General features: G+C 37.6%; 1 protein-coding gene across 9 annotated transcripts in view; it reads right to left on the minus strand.

The window, feature by feature from the left end:
- The window catches only part of adgrb1a (adhesion G protein-coupled receptor B1a), a 234,214-nt gene that overhangs the window by 17,857 nt on the left and 195,816 nt on the right, over positions 1 to 20,541 (minus strand). For 5 of the 9 annotated variants that reach the window (XM_036128809.1, XM_036128803.1, XM_036128773.1 and 2 more), the window contains 2 exons: positions 8,075 to 8,173; positions 20 to 191 (listed from right to left, as the gene is read on the minus strand). In XM_036128809.1, coding sequence (XP_035984702.1) covers positions 20 to 191; positions 8,075 to 8,173 — 271 coding nt within the window. Of the gene's footprint in view, positions 1 to 19; positions 192 to 7,716; positions 7,807 to 8,074; positions 8,174 to 19,816; positions 19,877 to 20,541 lie in introns of all 9 variants that reach the window. The other 4 variants (XM_036128795.1, XM_036128793.1, XM_036128777.1 and 1 more) reach the window with 3 other exon arrangements.

Consider the following 20,541-nt stretch of genomic DNA (forward strand, 5'->3'; position numbering starts at 1 on the left):
CGGTGGTCATGTCAGGTACCTCTCTGCGCAGGATGCAGTGAACCATTACGATAACAAAACCTTCCAGTGAATCAAATACAGCAAAAAGAATCTGGAAGAGGGCAGAGCGCCGGTCCGTGATGGCCAGGACAGCAGACATCCATGTGAGAGCCAACAAAGGCAGAACCACACATGAGCTCCACAGTGACGCCCTGGAGGACATGAAGAGAACTACAGTCATGGTTTGCTGCCTGTGTGAAACAGACGGTACAACTACAAGGTCTTCTACCATCTGTACTGCTCTCATTTTACTAATTATGATTAGTTAGATTTAGCAAATACTCTTTTACACAAAATAATTCATTGAAATAATCATGATTACTTTCTTTTCAAAAAGCAAAACACAACATAAGGCTGAATAAAAACATTTCAACTGATCTGATTTCTCACTATCCAGCAGTCCTTCTACGTGTAAAATGCATTTATTACTCTATCACAAACAAGAATATCCATTATATGTTATAACTAGTATATAAATGTATAAATACACATACGTTTCTAAATCACATTTATCACATGCATGTATGTTTAAGATGGTTTATTCAAACCATGTAGGATCTAGTGCCACAGGAAAGAGAGGGAAGGAGCGAGGGTGATGGTGGAGGTAAAAAAAAGACGTGGAATGAGGCTGAAACAGAATGCAAAGACAAACAGAGGAGGCAGAGCAGGACAGATAGAGAGTCTGAGCTGAGGAAGCGTTGTTCCTGCCTTTCTCTGCTTGTTTGTTTTTCTGACTGATCCCATTTGTTCTAATGAGAGTATTAGAGATAAACAAGGACAATTACTGTCCCTGGTGCAAGTGTTCTGAAATTAACCGAGCGTAATCAGCACTTTCGCTTTTAATTACAGAATATCCAGAGGTGGAAAAAGTACTCAGCTAACACAATGTAGTGAATGCAGTGACAGCAGAATCTTCCTAATTAATCCATAGCAATGCATACAAAACCAGAGGGAAAAATGTCGGAGCTAACATTTTTTCTATTGCAAACTCAGAAGACTGCAAATAACTGGCTGCTTCATTGTAATCAGCCCACGGTTTGGACTTTAGCTGCTAAATTCGTTATCTCTGATATATATATATATATATATATATATATATATATATATATATATATATATATGTATGTATGTATATATATATATATATATATATATATATATATGTATGTATATATATATATATATATATATATATATATATATATATATATATATATATATATATATATATACATATTTGATAAAGCCTAATATGTCATCAAAGAAAGAAGAGTGTGTAGAGTAGTGCTTTGTACTTCCTGTTTTTTCACCTTTAGGATTTATCTTAGGATTTCTTTATGGCAAATAGCTAAAAAATTGATGTTAGTTATTCAAATATTGAATAACCTTTCCATTGTGCTGATAGTTTTAGTCTGGAGCACTAGATACTATCTTAGAAGTTGTTTAAATTTCCAAGTATTTGGAGGTCACAAGTTTCTTATTTTGAGTCTACTGTAAATCTATATAAAATCTGGTTCACAAATGTATACATAATGTTTTAACTGATATACAACAGTTAAAAGTTTGGACACACATTCCCATCCAAATATTTTTTTTCTCATTTGATTTATTTAAATTATGTTCCTTAAAGCCTACACATTTCTCAGGTTGAGCAGGTTTATGTCAGTGTGCGATTGGAGCGCAGCAAATATTATCCAGTTGTGTTGTAGAATCATCAGTTCATATTTGTGCAAAATTATATCCATTATTATTCTGATTTCCATCTATCCATCCATCCATACCTGCCTTTCCTTGCAGGGGTCCCGGGGGGTGGGTGGGGGCTGGTGTCCGTCTCCAATGGTTTTTGGGGGCAGGGTACACCCAGAACAGGTCACCCATCCATCACAGTGTATTGTGAGTTATATTTGATCATTTCTCTTCTTTGTTAATTTACAGTGAACATTAAAGACGCTGACTGCAGAAGGGCTCAACTGCTCCACAAATGTGTCATTAAATTAACCTAATTATTATTCTAGGACATTTTAGGAGAGCAAATAAAAGCTAAACTCATTATATTATAAACTGGGAACACTGGGAAAAGGACACAGAAAAAAAGTTTTTAGGTTCTAGAATAAATATTTTTAAGCAGCCGTGACAGCTCAGACTTTCTCAGGATGATTTGTAATTAAAACTAAAAATACACTACGGATCTAGCTTGAGTGTGAGATTATTGATTATTACACAGAACATCAACTACTGACACGTCATGAACAAAGGTCTTGTAACTAACTGCACACAGGAGGCATGGGTTTTCTGCAAACATGTTTTACCCAGACTAAATAAGTAATAGGTGTCCATTAAGTTTATTTTATCTTTCAAGATATTAAGGAGTTATGCTAGAATCTCACTGAAGAAGGATGAGCAGGCGAGCCAGATGCCTATCTGTGCAGGAGCTTTCCACGCAGATCAAGATGGTAACTCCTTGAGTAAAAATAATTTAGAACTCACAGGCCTATGTTAAAATTTGTCCAAATGAATGTGGCATTTTGACTACTACAACAAACGGAAGCTGCTTGAAATATGTATAAATAAAGCTATTAACGACGTTTTTAAACATGGAATGCTTTGCTTTCTAACATTAAAACATAATGTTCTATCGATACCTTTTTAATGTTGGCATTATAAATGATCACGTTTATACCGTTTATACAATAGAAATCGTAAGTACATATACAGTATAGTAAGTACATAGAACATAGTACATGAATGCAACTAAAAGATGTGTGTGTATGCGTGGGTTCTCTCCGGGTACTCCAGCTTCGTCCCACAGTCCAAAAACATGACTGTTAGGTTAATTGGTCTCTCCAAATTGTCCTTAGGTGTGAGTGTTTGTGTGAATGGTTGTTTGTCCTGTTTGTCTCTGTGTTGCCCTGTGACAGACTGGTGACCTGTCCCGGGTGTACCCCACCTCTCGCCCAGTGAACGCTGGAGATAGGAGGTAGTTTCACTGCTATGTACTTATTCATTTTACTTGAATAATTTGAATTTTATTATTAATTAGTGTCACTACCCTTTACTGGAGTGAAACTTATGGCAACTCTATCCACCATGAGTAACTTTACTGAATTAATAAATAGGCTTGATTTAACCAGAATTGCACCAGAGAGAGACACTTAAAGTTTATGTCTTAGCGAGACTTCTTGTTTTTCATGAATTTGTTATTTTGGAATTATGTTGTCTTTGTCTTACTTTTAATATAGTATATTTATATTTATTTTATTATGAATAAGCAGCAGTTGGTCTCAAAGTTGCTTTTTGAAACTGTTTCATTTTATGGTAAGTGGTGTTAAATCAGTATTTAGTGGAGTGATATGGACAAACCAATAACACGGAGGCTGATTGGTTGGCTGCATGCTTTTAGTTGTAAATACGCTACACAGTGTTGAGCATTTTATTGTGCATTTGATATAGTGTTAAATGAGCATGAGAAAATTAAGACTTTTTTTTTTTTATTGAGACTTGAATACAATATTTTAATGAATTTAAGACTTTTTTAGGCCCAGCAAAATCCTTATACAAACTTGTGGGCACGGTTAAGTGGTACTCTTCTTTTTTTTTTTTTTTTTTTACTTAATAAAGAGGAAAACCACAACTACAGGGTCTGAATCAGTTATTTGATTAAGAAGTTAAGCAAATTCCTCTAGAGAATAATTTGTTATGTTTACTCGCTATGTCCTGACGTGGACACCATCAGTTTCCCTTTTATTTATCTTTGTGAAATGTATCCCTACTAGGGATGCAAACCAACAATTGACTTACAATTAATTATCGGTCAATGGTTTATTAGATAAAAGTTTGTTCCCTCCGATTAGCTGATAATGTCTGCTAGCCGAACCTTCTTTCAGAATGGCCAGCATCCAGAGGAGAGCACTGCTGGTCCTCCTTAAATGAAGCCAGACTACTGCGTCCTCTCATTCAGTAACCTAATATGTTCCTGTTTCGTTATACTTTATTAATATGTCTTTTAATAATATATGTAAACATTGTTTATTCAGTCAGTATTTAATACAGGTGGCACAATAAAGTAAAATATATTGATGTACCTTATTTCAAATTCAGCATATTGTAAAAAAAAATAACCATGTTATAGAAAGATCCTCTTGATACAAGAGAAAAGTCAGGTATTTAAGAAAAGGGACTCTTCTCAATTAATTGTTGGCTGAATTATAAGATCAATAAACTTTGGTTTAAGTCATTAATGAAAAACTGGAAGTTGAATCTGTGTTAATTTAACCAATTTCACTCCATTTTCATGTGTTATGCAGGCCCCCATATTTATTGACAGATACAAGTTTTCTCCTCAGAAATACATAGAATACCTCCATCCTAGTTTAGTGGAAAGAAAGTTGAATAAATGAGGAGCTGTCGAACAAAAAAAAAAAAAAAACAAGAGTAATAAAGCAAAAAGCAACACTTATGTAAATTAAGTACAAAATGAATTCCTGAGGAAAATTGTTAATGGTGTAAATTAATAAGGTAATATATCAAATTAACCACCTAATGCACTCTCAACACTACTTGCTGATGGCTAATGTGGCAGCAGCACATTAGAGTTCTTATAATGTGACTTTCTCACATTAAACATGATAGTCAATGGGGCTTTTAGGTCCGCCATGTCTCAAAATAACAAACGTGAAATTTTCTGCAGTTTTTCAATAAAGCAGAATTTCCCTAATTTATTGAATATCATCTGCATTAATTCTAATAAACTAATCAGCTGTCCACTCTGTGTATAATAAACACCAGAGTTAACTGTATGATCCAAATCCAGTGATAAATATTTCTAAATATCATCCTAAAGCATTTATATATCCATAGAAGCACAACTCAAACTGAGTGTTTTGGTGTAAATGCTCAGACTCTGTGGCAATACCAATGTCCAGCTCAACAGATGAAAATCTGTTGACTGAGCTAAGAATCTATTTTTAATAGATATATACTTTAATTCTTGAAAAACTGCATGTGATCGATACATCACTATAGATAAATATGAAATCTGAATTGTCAAAGTTTGAAGTTCTGGCATTAGAATACTGATCCTTTAACACCTCCTCCCACAGCATTTTAATGTCCTGTTGTTGTTTGCCTAACCCAGTAAACACTGTTTTACCTCCAATAGCATTAGGGAAGGGGTGATGTTTTTGCATCCCCTTTAGAGTTTTAGGGAATATATCCCTAAAACTCTAAACATAAACGTAATATTATGTGCCATCAATAGTTACCACGGTGCGCTATGCATTTTGAATGCCTAGAGGTTTTTGCTGTAGGATTAACACACCATAGCTTTTTTTTCTGCTTTGTATTCCCAACTGGCAAAAAGTGTGCAAACCTGTCATCAAGCAAAATGGCAGGTATTATTTAAATTCCACATCTTGAAATGTATTTCTGGTGTCTTTATATGTCTGTTTATTTATATTAGACTAGGTCAGTTTGATAACTTGTACATGTATTACTTACCTGAGCATTGGCATCTCATCCCTTCCCACATGTGTTTTATATTTTATGGGTACAAACTGGTGTATGGTGGGGAAGTAATCACACAATTTAAAATCAGGTACAAAACAATCAAAACAACAAAGCCACACAAAAAAAGGTGAATAAGCGGATAACCAGGACCCAATTACTTATTTACCAAAATCTAAAGGTGGTAGAAATTACAATTACTTCCAATTTGTGAATGTGGATCATAACCGTTTTTTATTTTGTTTTATGGATAATGAAGAAATATGCCCTGGAGAAAAATATATGGAGCTGGCCAATTGTTGAATACTACATTTAAAGTCAAACAAGCATTTAATCAGCTGATTCAAAGTTTAAGTATATTGCCCTTAAATAGTCAAAATGCCTACATACATTTGAATTTCATGTTATTTTCTGCCAGGCCTTTCTGCCTGATATCATAGCTCCCTGATGGCAGGGGCAAAAAGGCATCCCATCTTTGAATGTGGTATCAGAATCAGATCCCTCTGGGATTTAATAATCCCAGAGGGAAGGATGGACATACACAAGTAAATCCATTTACAAAGCATGTTCGCTGCTGAGGTTTGACACAGCAGAACAGCTATCTTAATTTACATAAAAGACCCTGTCCATGAAGACAGAGGCAGATGCTCAACCCATAACCATAAGACGGCATCTGTGACGGAGGGCATTTAAGAACAAAAAAGATGTTCAAAAGGCCATATATCCTCCCCTGGCTGGTCTTTGACAGATAAAAATCAACTATTTCAAATTTGAGTTCTTGACAATTTTGCTGGCATGACATGAATATTCCATAGTAGAAATGAATCCTTGGATTGTAATCTGGACTTTGACTAGGACATTCCAACACATTTAAATGTTCCCCATAAATCCATCAAGTGCTGCTTTAGCAGTCTCCTTCAGGTCATCGTCCTGCTGGAAGGTGAACCTCCGTCCCTGTCTCAGATCACAGGCAGACAGACAGGTTTCACTACAGAACATCCCTGTATTTAGCACCATCCATCCTGATCTTGATTTGAACCAGTTTCCACTTTGAGGTGATGGGATGTGTTGGGTTTGTGCCAGACATAATGTTTTCCTTGGTGGCTAAAAATTAAAATTTTAGTCTCATCTGACCCAAGGGCCTTCCCTAATTCATTTGAGGAGTCGTCCGCATGTCTTTTGGCAAACACAAAACATGCTTTCTTACTTTTAACACAGAGTAGTGTTTAATTTTTTCTGGCCACTTTTCCACAAAGCCCAACTCTATGGATCGTAGAGCTTATTGTGCTCCTATGGACAGATCCTCCAGTCTCTGCTGTGGAGCTTTGCAGCTCCTTCAGGGTGACCTTTGGTCTTTGTGCTGCCTCTCTGATTAATGCCCTCCTGGCCCGGTCTGAGTTCTGTTGGGAAGCCCTTACTTGAGAGAAAAGATTTGTACTTTTCAACAGCTGTCCCTGACATGTTTTAATTTTTTTATTTTGTGGAGATCCATAACATGTACATAGATACATAGATAAAAAGCCAAGGGGCTTTGCATTATTTCATTCGGCTGATAGTCCTAAACTTTTGATCAGCTGATGAATGTTTTCAATATTTTGGTTATACTATTTGTTTTATCTCTTGTCTCTGTTTTTTTTTTTTTTTTTTTTGCATTTTGAAGCTCAACTTAAAGCTAGATGTAAGAATTGTGAACACTTGTAAATTATTTTCTAATCTTAAGATTTGAAACAGTAGTATTTATTTGTTTATTTACAGTTGTAAGTGGAAGCAAAAAGGTGTCCAAACTTCTGACTGCTGTCAATTTGATATCAACATATGGACCAGCCTATCTGGAGTATATACCTGTTCTAGCTCTAAAAACTGGTTTGCATAAAAAAAAAAACTCAGAATGTTGATATTTGGCACACTCACATTAACTTGACAAAAATGCCTGCTGTTTATGAGTTGTCAGCATGTCAGCACACAAACTATGAGGTGAAATGATACGTTGTAATTGTTTAGGCACACCAATTAAAGACAGAAATTAGCTATTTCTGGCAAACATTTGTTGACTCTAGCACTTTGTGCTTCAGATGGTGGAAAACCAAACGGCTAACTCATAACAGAATTTTATGTCAGAGCTAAAATTGGAAAATTATGTTCAAAATAATAGAGGTGATCAATGGAGGCACTTACGGATCACAGCAAGGCGCACACACACAAATAATTACTGTGTGTGGCTGGCCTCTCTGCAAACATGGCCTCCTTATTGACAGCTTTGTGACTCTTATGGGACAAACACACACACACACACACACACTTTCATTCAATCATTTAACACAGAGGAATAGGCATTTACATCACAAAGTTAAGAAGTTAACAGTTTTCTTTTGAGGATCATATCAAGACCCTGACTGCGAGGGCATTGTGGGAAGAAAAAAAATGACAGGAGGATAAAGACAGAAAACGAATCGAGTGAGGAAGAAGGACGGCATACAGCAGAGGAGAGAACAGAGGTGAGAAGAGTTAAGGTAAAATAATTAGCGGGACTAACATGGCGTTACTGGTAGCTGTGGTGGAAACGTCAGCCGAAGAGATAACTCCGCACTTGGCACATTTGAGCGTCATATTGTACAGTGGCACTGTCATCTGACTGCAAAGTCAAATTAACACGCTGTAACATACACAAACAGATACAAATGCACCTATACATAGACTCACACAGAAATGTGTGCAAACAAGCACACGTAGAACAGTCCGCACACACACACACACACACACACACACACACACACACACACACACACACATACACACACATACACACATACATACATACATACATACATACATACATACATACATACATACATACATACATACATACAGTGAGTCACAGTGTTCTCGCACAGTCTCTCTCTCAGGGCTACAGTCCTACATAAGGTTTTGTCTATATGTGTTTAGCTTGGATTGTCCCAGGTGCATGACAGGTAGGGACAGGTCAAGGCCCATGGTGGTTATTGTATAAAACATGGCTAATTCTATCTGTAAGAAAGCCAATATATGGGTAAGAAGGAGCAGGGGTTCAAAAAGAGCTTTGTTTGAATAATTACTTAATACAGTGTGTACCTCTCTGTTGCTTTGATGTTGATTATGCGCTAGATGTATACTGATCAAAATGCTTCCAAAATACACATCCAAAACAAAACTGCAAAAAAAATCTGTTAAACCTGTCTGCTTCATCACAAGATTTCCTCCTTTTCTTAAGGCTTAGAAAAGCAACTATGGCTACATTCCCACAGTAGGCAAAAGCATCTCAAATCCAAATTTGCTGCCTATATTTGAGTTAGTTGGGATTTATGTCAATCTTAAGCATCAAACCATTAACAAAAAATCAGAACCAGGACACTTCCACACATAGTCAAAGCAACCTTAGTCTAGCTGATGATGTCACATTACGACTCTTATGTTGTTGAAGTATGACAAAGATTTTTTAACTGGAGGAGGCGGAAAGAGAACAAATCTGAAGTAAAGAGTTTGGATGAAAGAAGCGAGGAAGACAGTGGAGAAGCCAGTTATTGTTGTGACTATCCAGTCAGCACAACAACTTGAGAAATGACGCACACAAGCTGCCTTCCAAACCCAGAAGGAAGCAACCGATCACGTTCTCCTCTCAATTATTGTTACAACTTGTCTCTCTACAATGAGAAGTTAGTTTAGATCCCAACAACAATAACTTCCAATTTCGGAACCAACCCTTCAGGGCTCTGTTGTAGAGCCCCTTCTCTTTATCACTACTGCCTTCCCTTGGTGAAATGACCACAGATTCATCTTCCAATTTCACTGTTGGCAAGATGCATGCATATTATGTAACTGAGAACTGATCAGGAATAGTGACTTAATGTGACTTAGGCACACTTATGTTGAAGAAATAAAGAGATCACATTTGACATTGGATTTGACTTAAGAGTCACACACTAAAGAGTTATTAATACCGTATTCTTTGGACCATATGGCCCACCAGATTATAAGGGGCACTGTGAATTAACGTGTTTATGTGTGCCTTTGTACACATATAAGATGTGTCAGATTATAAGGCGCATTACATATTCTTCCAAAGTGTGTAATATCACTTCGCTTTGGATGACTTTGTCCCTGGCAAAAGCTGTCCCCAGAAATGTCCCAGATTTCAGTGTATCATGATGGAGTAAAAAAGTTCAGCGTTACAAGAGGTATTTACCCGGTCATACACAAACGCACCTTCCCCGCCCCCCGTTGCCGTTTCAGTTCAGAAAAAACAAACCAACCCACAGGCAGAGATTTTGTGCTTAACAAAATCAGAGATGTCCCCAGTTTTCATTAGAGAAATCAAATCTGTTCACATTAAGGAGGAAGTACACTGGCCACGTAACTTAAGCGGTAGGGCTTAAATTTACACAAGACCCTGGAAAGTACGCAGCTGCGTGATTCTGCGGAGAGAAGAACTTTCATCATGGGTAAGTAATTAAAGAAAGACAAGTTACCAGTAATATATGGGTAAGGTATTAAATTACCAGTAGTATATCCTATGTTTTGATCACCTAAAAGTCTGTGCCTTGACCATATTTCATTAGAAATCACATATTTCATTTTGTTAGCTTGTCACAACTACATCATCCATGGCGCTTTATTTTTGACGACTCTTATTTTGGGATACTACCGGAAGTGAACCTTGACACAGGATGTTGTTTTTCCCATTTATTCCCTGCCAAACAGGAGTGTACACATGTCTGAAATAAGAACTTCAGTCTAATTTAGGCATCGCGTAGCATGAATACGTGCGTATTATGCTTCTAGTGTATACCTTTGAACTGATTGAAATGAGAAGCTAACTGTAATATGTGTGTATGCTTCTTTGCTGTGCTTATGCACCATAACGCGTCTGGTGTGTTTCCTCCTTCGCACCGCTCTCTGCTGACAGGGAGAGCAATCCGTTTCTGCTGGGAGGACAGAGTAGTTGGACTACACTGCTAGCTCGTACTCTGGCTGTGGGATGCCTTACATTAATGCACTTCTAGTTTGGACATTACAGTCAGGCAGTCTTGTAGACAGCTTAGGGGTCTGATCAGGTAGTGACACAGTACCGTAATGCTCCGAACATCCATTAAGCGGAGCGGCTTTGTTGCTTACTAAAGTCATTTAACAGATTTTTGAGTGCATTGTACCACAAATAATCGGTCAGTAACCACAACTTTAATCATAAATAAGGTACACTCGATTATAAGTCGCACGATCAATTTCTTAGAAAATTTAAGGATTTTAAGTGCGCCTTATTGTTCGAAAAATACTTTACTCTTTATCTCACAAAATAAAAGGTGTACGAAAGCCAGTATGCAGGCTAAGGGTCGCAGCTCGGACATGTGATGTGCACTGCTTTAGGAATTAGCCAGTAATGATCGTGGACCCTGGCCTATAATTGGCTTATCACAATCTGTTTATGTTAGCAGTACTTTCATGATGCTGACCACAAGGTTGTCTCTCCAATGGAATGCTATTTTAAATTCATTTGAGTCATTTCAGAAAAAAATTAAGGTATTTTACTTTAGACTCCTTATTCTCTTGCACTTAAACTTGCATCATGACAAATATGTCTGGTTTATCAAAATAAAAGCCATTTCAGTTCTGTTAATTCAAACTGAACAATCTGAAGTTCCAATTTACTGCAATGTTCCTTATGATGTTATTTACTCAGTAAATTGGAACATTTACTGTTTAAACTGTCCAAACGTGACAACAAAAGTATGAAATGCAGATTTAGAAAACGGTTTCCTGATAATCTTTAAAATCATCCAACTCCGAGTAAGGTGAAGAAAGCTCTCCAAAGCTTAGGTACTACAGTAAAAAAAAGGATTGGATAATATGAAGGCAAGGAACTTTTCATTTTACCACTTTTAAATATAATCTAAATAAAATAAACGAGCTTCCAATAACATTTTCTATGTTGAATTAAATATAAAAAGATTACAAGAAAAATTTTAAAAATTCAAGGGTTAATTATGAACCTAGGGACAAACAGTACAAATGTTGTTTCCTAACCTAGAGCAATGCAACATATGGTATGTGTTTGATTGGAAAATGTTAATTTAAGTTATAGTTTTGCGGCATTTCTCATATTTATCACAGCTGTTTGTTAAACCAATGTGCCCACGAGACATTTGGGATAAAGCTTTGATTCAGAGATGCCTTTTTATAATTTATGAAAGAAAAAGCATATCGAGATAAATATTGTAGATCAGTATTCAGCCTAAAAATATTGAGATATTATTTTTAGTCCATATCACCTAGTCCTAAAGGCTGGCTCATAAGGCAGGATTTTTAGCTCGATTTTTGCCCTGATCTTCCTCCAATGAGAGGCGCCGAATATTGCCGTGTCTCTTAAGATGATCTTAAGAGATTTTCCAGCCCTATGCAGTGTGTTAAGAGTGATCTGGTCCTCTCTGTGGAACGTCGGGACCGCTCCAACTTCAAATGAGGGATATTCAACATGTTGGATTGTCTTGCCCCGATGTCCTAGCGTGTGGTGTTCCCCAAGGACCAATGCGCATGCAGCTTGTTGACTGTGATGTGTAGCCAATCAGAAAGGATCGTGAGGGAAACCCTGAGAGAAAAAAACCAAACAAAAACAAAACTCACCTCCTTTTATAAGTGCGTTAAACGTAGACACCCCCCCCCCACCCCGCAGTTGTCACCACGTTGTCACCACTCCTTTATTAAATGGCGTTTATTTTTGTTATGTTTATTTCTCCGTTAAAATCAGTCCACAGACTATCACCCTTATTCTTCCCCGTCGGCTATGTTTATTTAATATGAACTCACGTTTGATCTTTAGATGTTTCGCAAAATTTCCTGTCTTATATCTGAATGATCGTGAATGAAATCTGTTTGTGTGTGGTGTCCTCGTCGTCTGACCGAATACCACACACTACGAACAAACCTGTTTTATCTAAGATATCGTTGCATATGGTGTCTCTCAGGCTTTGAAAATCGGCCGACTATTTTAAAATCCTGATGTGCACCAGCTGTAAGTCAGGCCTTACTCTGTGTACTTTTATCTGAAGGAGCTGTGACACATTTTAACAGCTCTGAACAGGGATATAATAGAAAGGTAATAAGTTAAGAGCCAAAGTAAAAGCTGATGTACACAAGAATTTTGATTCACAACACAAAGTTTATTGAACTTCTTGTATTCTGCTTTTTGGGTTTAGTGACTATGGTACGGTGTTTTAAGATTTCCTAACTGAAAGCTTAACTACCCTTTAAATTGGCTAAAACATTCAGCACACACCTGGAACCCCTGTTTGGAGCCACTGAGGTCTGAATTGATCCTGGTAAATGAGGTTTTCAAAGGAGAATAAATACCAGCTTTCTTATTTTCTCTCCATCAGCTACTTTTCCTGAAGTGAGGGTGTAAACAGTGGCTCACTAAAACCCCCCATCCCTAAAACTGACTTAAAAAGGGGACCTGTTGTATTTTACTCTAGTATTTTACTGTCATTTCAAGTCAAATCTTTAAAATATGACCAAAAACATAGAGGGGTATCACTGTTCTCCATGGAAAAGGCAAAAAGTTACACTTTAATTTCCAAATTTTCAAGCAAGTCGATTTTCATCTTGTTTTCTTTATTTGAATCATCCATTTAGCTGAATTTCAGCCTCTAACATAAATGACATATGCTCCCTAGGAATATTTATCACTTGGTTTCTGTTTGTAGCAAATATAAAAATCACTAAAAGTGTTACTGATGATCACTCAGGAGTCATGCTGTGTGCATTTCTTTAACTTCACCGAAGACCCACTCAATGATATAAGCTTTTATACAATTGTAGTAAGAGCTTGATCTTCTAAATAAATCACTTTTAATGATTCTATGGATATTAATACTGATATGGTAGGACTGGTACTGAGAACAAAATGGCCAGTATTGAAAGATTATAAGAAACTAATATCTTCTTAACATGGCCTTTCACACAACAACAATCAGAGTTGAGGGAATCGACTTTTTGCAATCGGACGACCAGAAATAAATAAATAAATAAATAAATCATATGTTGGAGGAAATTCAATTCCAAGCAAAAGGGCAAGACAGTTGTAAAGCTTACACTAGAGGCAGCACCATTAAAAAGCTATTAGGGCTTCCGAAACCACATCGTTTCGCTGGACTGAAGAACAGACAGGCAAAAGGTGGCAGTCTGGGAGGGTAGATTGAGATTCTTTAAGTTTAGTGAAAATATGCCTGCAGGTTACATAGGCACATCACATTGATATAGTATTCAGTAAGCCAAACAGAGAGCTTCATCTATGTACCTAAGATGACATTGAATAGAAAGTTTGACTAAAATAAATGGTTGAAAAGATCACATCTAAAAGCTTATAAATAACTTGCTGCTTCGACCTATGAATTCACAATTTTGGGGCTGAAACCACTAAATCTGTTTGTGAAAAATACAGTATCTTTTGCTTTATCTGGTTATGTCTTGTCTTGTTTAACTACTTCAATGTTCAGAGAAAAGGAAGCAGCAAAGCACAACTGACCTCATGGCGCAGACGCACTTAATAAAATGTGGGACAAATATATCACCTTCACTGAGCATGCTTCCCATTTGATTCTTCATAAAAAGCAGGTCAGTGGGGCCCATGGATGGAGGCTGGTAGGGGTCACTATAAAGCAACATAAACCACGTCCTTTATTACTTTACCAAACAACAGAAATCTGAGACAACACAGCATGCTATGTCCAGAATTATGTAAGAACTATGCAGTTGAAAGGACGGCCTCTAAAACTTCTATGAGAGTTGCTGGAATGCTGCACATTTGCTGCTTTTTTAACCAAATTTGTATCCTTTTTTGAGGTCTTCCAAGAAGACAGGGTCACAATAAGATTTATCAGCCTTTAACATTGAGCTTTCCAGGTCAATGCAATGTAGATGAACAGCACCACTGTTTTTAAGTTCAACATGTGAGCTGCCTTTATTAAGTATCTGAATAACAATCATGTGTTACTTTATAGTTTTTTGAGCACTTACCCCAGAATTAAAATACTCACTTTGGTGCAAAACAACAACACTCTGGTGCAAAACAACAACAAAATTAAACCTTACTGATAAAAGTGGAATTGGTATTTAACGCTGAGGTGTCCCAACCTCAGCGTTAGATATAAATGACAAAGATGTCTTTGTTGGTTGTGAAGTTAGGTCCAAAACTATTAAATATTTTTAATTCAATCAAAAATACTGGATTCTATTTGGAAATGTCACAGGTATCTCACAGAAGATAGTACAATAATGGAGAAGGGTTGCCATTTTTCCCAACAATAGCATGTCAAAATGACTAATATCTATCACCCCGTTTACACTACCCTTTTTTAACCATGCCGAGACCAGTTCGAGCTCGGTAACTGAGATAACTTTCGAGTGTATATGGATCGCAAACTGAACTGGACCGTGCCAGACACAACCGGACCGCGCTAAATCTAGACCAGTTCGATGGGTGGGCTCGGCCCGGTTTTTCAGTGGCACAGTTCTCTGATAACAAAGAGCGCATCAGCAGACCGCGTCATCTCCTCAGAGTCAGCTGACTAATTTCGCAGTTTCAGACGTTCATAAAAATATTAGCTTCCCTACCGTGCCACACGATTTCCAGTGAAGATTCTGCTTAGCAGTGTGATGAACCTCAATGTCTGTCATTGTTTCCTGTGTCTGCAAGCCCTGATTAGACGTTTGTTTGTCTTATCTACTTCCCTAAAGCCGACTCCGTCAAGTAAATTCACCAAAGGTTAGCTTCTTCGCCTGACTCTCCGCCAACAACAAAATAACTTTCTGTTCTGTCTCTCTTCGAGGTCGGTCGTGTTTTTCTCTCCTCTCCAGCTCCCCCTCTCCTGCTTCTGCTGTTATGTCTTGTCTTTCTGAGCACTTTCTCCATATCAACCGAACTCTGAAAAACATGCATTTGGTAAGCTTGTCTCTCAATGCTATTGATACATTTTTTTCGACGGGTAGCAAACGAAAGGGGGGCCCGTCCGGTCCTGTTTTGACTCATTTTGTGGGATGCACCCTATATTCTTGGATGGAAAATTATGTGTCTTTTGACTTTGTCATTCCTGGACGTTCGAAACGTTTGCATGTTTGAATTCAGGATACTTGGATTTCTACTTATTGGATTTGGTTGATTTTTGATGTATCAGCAAATACAGTGAATGTCTGTAGCCATTTGGCCTTGATCAGGCTGCCGGCTGCATATGACACGCTCACTAAGGCGGTGAACAGACAGTTCTGGAAGGTGGAGGAGCAGAGCCGAAAAGCTGGATGTGCTGGTACGCAGATTGTCTTCGGTGGTTGAACTCAAAGGGGTGATGGGATAAAATCTGGAAGTGAAGCGTGGAAAAGCCCAACAATTTGGAAAATTGGATTTCACCATTTGGAGCCAGCAAGACTTAAAGCTGATAGGAAAGTCAGTGCAGCTGGTCTCATAACAAATAACATATTTGTATTATGCCTTCCTTATCTAATCACTTCTGGTTTGTTATGTCGATAGAGCTCAGAACTCTTCCCTGCTCCCTCCTCCCCCGCTGACACCTGCGGATGCTTTCTGAACTGTTGGCCGGCTGATAACATCAAGGACAATGGCCTCTGGAGAGCGTTCACGGAAATATAAACACTTTCACCCAAACAGACACACATAACTGATGCTAATATAAACTGATGAACTTACACGCGACTAGTCTCAAATGTTTACCTTCTGCTATATGTGTCTCGTCTTATTTGTGCTTTTTGTGCAAGAGGTTTTTGATATCTCAAACTGTATCCTGTCATAGGATAAAGTTCGAGTTATGTTTTTTTCCCTCCCTCCTTCCTTTTTGTTGCCTCTATCTTTTCACAGAGTAATGGCAGCGCCATGTGGGCACCGTGTTAGGCGGTTTCTTGGCACCAAGGCCTCAGTAAATCGTCTCCCCCTTAAATGTTTGTGATGTTTGTTATGTTATAGTGATTGTACTGAAACAGCAATTTCCCTCTGGGATTATTAAAGTATTTCTGATTCTGATCACAATTATAACCAAGCATAATTTCCTGAATGTTACATGCGCCGCCATTTTGATTTGCTTGAGTCCCTCCTTCAATCCTAGAGAGCAGTAGTACCGTAGATCGTCACTAGGAGGCGAGGAACCGTGCTTGCGTGATGTGTAAACGGTCGTCAGAACCAAGCTCGGCACGGTTAACTGATCCAAGCTTGGTCCGAGCTCAGCATGGATCAGTTTAACAAGGGTAGTGTAAATGGGGCTTTTGTCAGTAATGAATGGACAAAACTTGGCATTATGGCGATCAAACCCTTCTTTTAATTGCTGAGAGGCTGCAGTGAGCTCCAAGTCTTTGAGGTTGCAATGTCCCCTGGTAATCTGCCGGATTCTCTGTTGGATTCAAGTCTCTGGCCGGACCACTTCGAGAAATTAACACTCAGTCAGAGGAAACCTGGTGGTAACGATAAATGTGGACTTTAAATCTGAATATGAAAGGGGGTGAATAATGTAGGACTTAATTGTACCATCTTTATTTAAAGTCAAATAGAAAAAAGAAACTTTTTTAACATTATTCAATGTAACTCAAACTAAATGTATTAGAAAAAGAATCACAGTTGCGAGGGCAACCTCACATATGTAGTGTGCTTGGTTTGATTTTAAGGCAGAGGAACTAGCAGGGAGCAACATCGGAGAAAAGACATAATTAAGAGTTAAGGACCAATTAACCACGACAAAACAGATATGGCCAGTTGTTATTATAATACTGAATTAGCTTCCCATATACCTGCAGTGCTGGATGTCTGCAAGTGCAAAACAAAATCAACTAAACTGCTAAAGCATACTTGGAAAACTGAACTGGGTTCCTATTAAAATTTTGTAAGATCTGGGAAAATTTGCGAAAGTTTTCGACAGATGATCATTTTTATTTTAAGAACTGACATGTGCGGTCTAGCTGAGTTGATAAAGAATGAATGCAAAGCTGATTGCTGCATTTCTCTATAGTAATTAACAATTTAACCTGGTCACATAGTCCTCAATCATGATCAAAATGACAATTTTGGGTTATTTTTTTATTTCATAAGATATATACATATAGAATAAGTTGTTCTATCTCAGGGCTGTACAATACCACAGACAGTAGGGCTCGTCAATAACTTCTACTTATATATAATTCAAACAGCATTTTAGACAACAGTGGTGCACTCAATAACTTTTGCTCCAAGGAAAGTTTATATTGACTCTTTTTTTATAGATAAAATAATGCTGGACATCTTAAGGAAAATAATGGATGGCTTTTTATGAGGATGGTGGTCCAAGGCCTGCTGCTAACCAGATGAATGAGAAAGAATACTCAGGCTGGGCAGTAAAACAATAGTTGGGCATGGGCAACAACTTTGTTGCTGTTTTTCTGCTTTCCCTGCTGTTGGCTTAATAGAAATGTCTCAATCCAGCTGCACTAACTAATGGGTTAGGCAGCTAAAATGCTCCTGCCTTGGTGACCTCGCAGTGTGTCTGCTGTAAACCTAGGTCCTAATGATGTGATGTGTATGTAAAACAAAAAACATTAAAATGTTGGTAGGAGTGACCACTCTAGTATGACCAAGAACTCAAGGAGCCAGTCACTGTGCTGCCTGGGCATCAACAGATGTTCACTGATTTCCTACAACTACATTTAGACACATCTTCATCCACATCCTCTGTACACACAATTTCGTCTCATTGAATATTTTTCACATCTACGTCATTTGTTAAATGAATATGGATTTAGCTTGTTTACCAATCTGCAGTCCCACAGACTTTGCAGTGGAGCTGAGCGACTGTGACTTGAGCTGAGGTCATCCCTTTTTTTAATTTGCCTGGTTATGGAAGACGTTTACCAAAGATGATCTTTTAATAATGATTTTTTTAAGAAAGAAAGAACGAAAGCTTTATTTGTTATTGCAACTGTACGTTCCGATGAAATCTGTCTTATGAATTTAACCCATCCCATAGGGAGCAGTGGGAAGCTATCACAGCGCCTGGGGCTAAGGGAAGTTGCTTGAAATCTCAGTTTTATGTTCCAATTGTTGTGACATAAATGTTAGACAGGGCTCTTCAGGGATATTGCAGTGCAGCGGTCATCTTTGTGCAACTTTATGATAATATCCAGAAATTTTGGACAAATAAAATAATTTTTTGGTATAAGCATTCAAAACCAAGTAATAAAACATATGTGGCACATAACTAAATTATGCAGGGTGCGTAAGTGCTACACAAACGTAGCAAAAGGTGATGTTATTGTCCCCTAATCTGACGCTAAACTTTGCAAAGGTTCTGTTGGCTCCGACACTCACTCGCCTCAGTACACCTGTCTTTACTCTCACTGGCCTTGTAGCATTGCTACACCACTCTGGAAAGAGTAGTGTTCCTAACGGGCTGCACCAGTAAGGGTGTGGCTTTAGCGGTTAAGAAAAGTTGCTGTTGTGAATGGGTGTGTAGACAGGGCTTGGTTGGTTTTATTAAAAAAGTATTTGACTGTTTGATTTGTTTAGTATTAATTTTATGGTGCAAACCTGACAACCATTTCCAATCTTTAAACATTTTTAAGTAAAACTTCAGACTTCATCTAACTTAGACAAGCTTGGACGATCATCTAAAAGCTACAGTCCTGAAATTAGCCACAATAATTACTTGATTATTTTTTATGAAAGAATGTATCGGGTGATTGTGGTAGCATGAATCATAAACTATAGCACACATTTTGTTCATGATCAAAAGTGTCAAACTTCTTGTTCTAAAGAAGAATATGAAGCATTAACTTAGATGGTGATATATGTGAATTATTACTATATTACAGAACACTACACACCAGTAAAATATTGCTGGATTTATATGTTTGTCATTCATATATAGAGTATTAACTTCAAATTGAAGTTAGTTCATACTATCAGACACATACACCACATAGAGGACTTCATTCACAACAACCATTCTAAACTGGTATAGGAACAGAAAATATTAATTGTACTACTCTACAGCTATGAGTTACTGATAAGAAAAAGGCAGCTTCTCTAAAAGCACTAGAGGAATGATTAGGGCCAAAAGCAGTGTTAGGTTCTATCCAGCTAACAGGAGACAGGACCAGGGCAATATTAGCATGTATAGGCAGGAAATAATTGTCAGCCAATCAGAGATGTTTGCTAGAGAAACCAGCTGGTTTGCTAACTGGCCATAAAGAGGAAAGTGGGATGGGCAGATATTTTTACCCAATCACTGATGAGATGGAAGGGGGCTTCTGAGACTGAGGTGTTCCTGATTGGAGAGCCCTGAGTGAGAGAGAGGGGATTCTGTGCAAACTCAAACATGACATTTCAGACAGCAGACCGAATACAGTGAACAGAGAGAGCATTGAAGACAGCAAATACTTTTCAGAGAGAGGGAAACAAACAAAATCAATTGTATGTGCCAACAATGCTTATGGAGATGGCAAACAGCCGGAAGAGTGAAGGGGATCAGGGTGCATGTCAGCTCTAATTAATAACTAACACATTTCAGAGCCAACCTAAAAGTCCAAACCAAAGTCTAAAAGCATGTGGAATTCAGTGCTATCTTCAATGTAATTAAATTATATTGTGTTATGTGCAGAGGGTGCTTCTATTATGGCCAACAGTGCTGCTTTCCCTCGCTCATAGGGACTAAAAATAAGTGAATTTGTCTTAAAATGAGTGTATTCACACTTATTTTGAGCAGGTAGATAAGATTATCTGTCAATGGAATAAGTAGTTTGACCCTTAAACTAAGATATTAAGATATACTGCACTCGAAATAAGATGATGGAGATGAGTTGTTCCTATTTTAAGGGCAAAAATATTATTCTATTGACAGATCATTTAAACTTGCCTGCTCAAATCAAGGACAAACACAGTAATTTCAAGAAAATATGATTTACTTTTAGATCCCTTTTTGCAGTTTAGCTTACACTGTCATGGAG

The sequence above is a fragment of the Fundulus heteroclitus genome, chromosome 3 (genome assembly GCF_011125445.2).
Source record: "Fundulus heteroclitus isolate FHET01 chromosome 3, MU-UCD_Fhet_4.1, whole genome shotgun sequence".
NCBI classification, from domain to species: Eukaryota; Metazoa; Chordata; class Actinopteri; order Cyprinodontiformes; family Fundulidae; genus Fundulus; species Fundulus heteroclitus.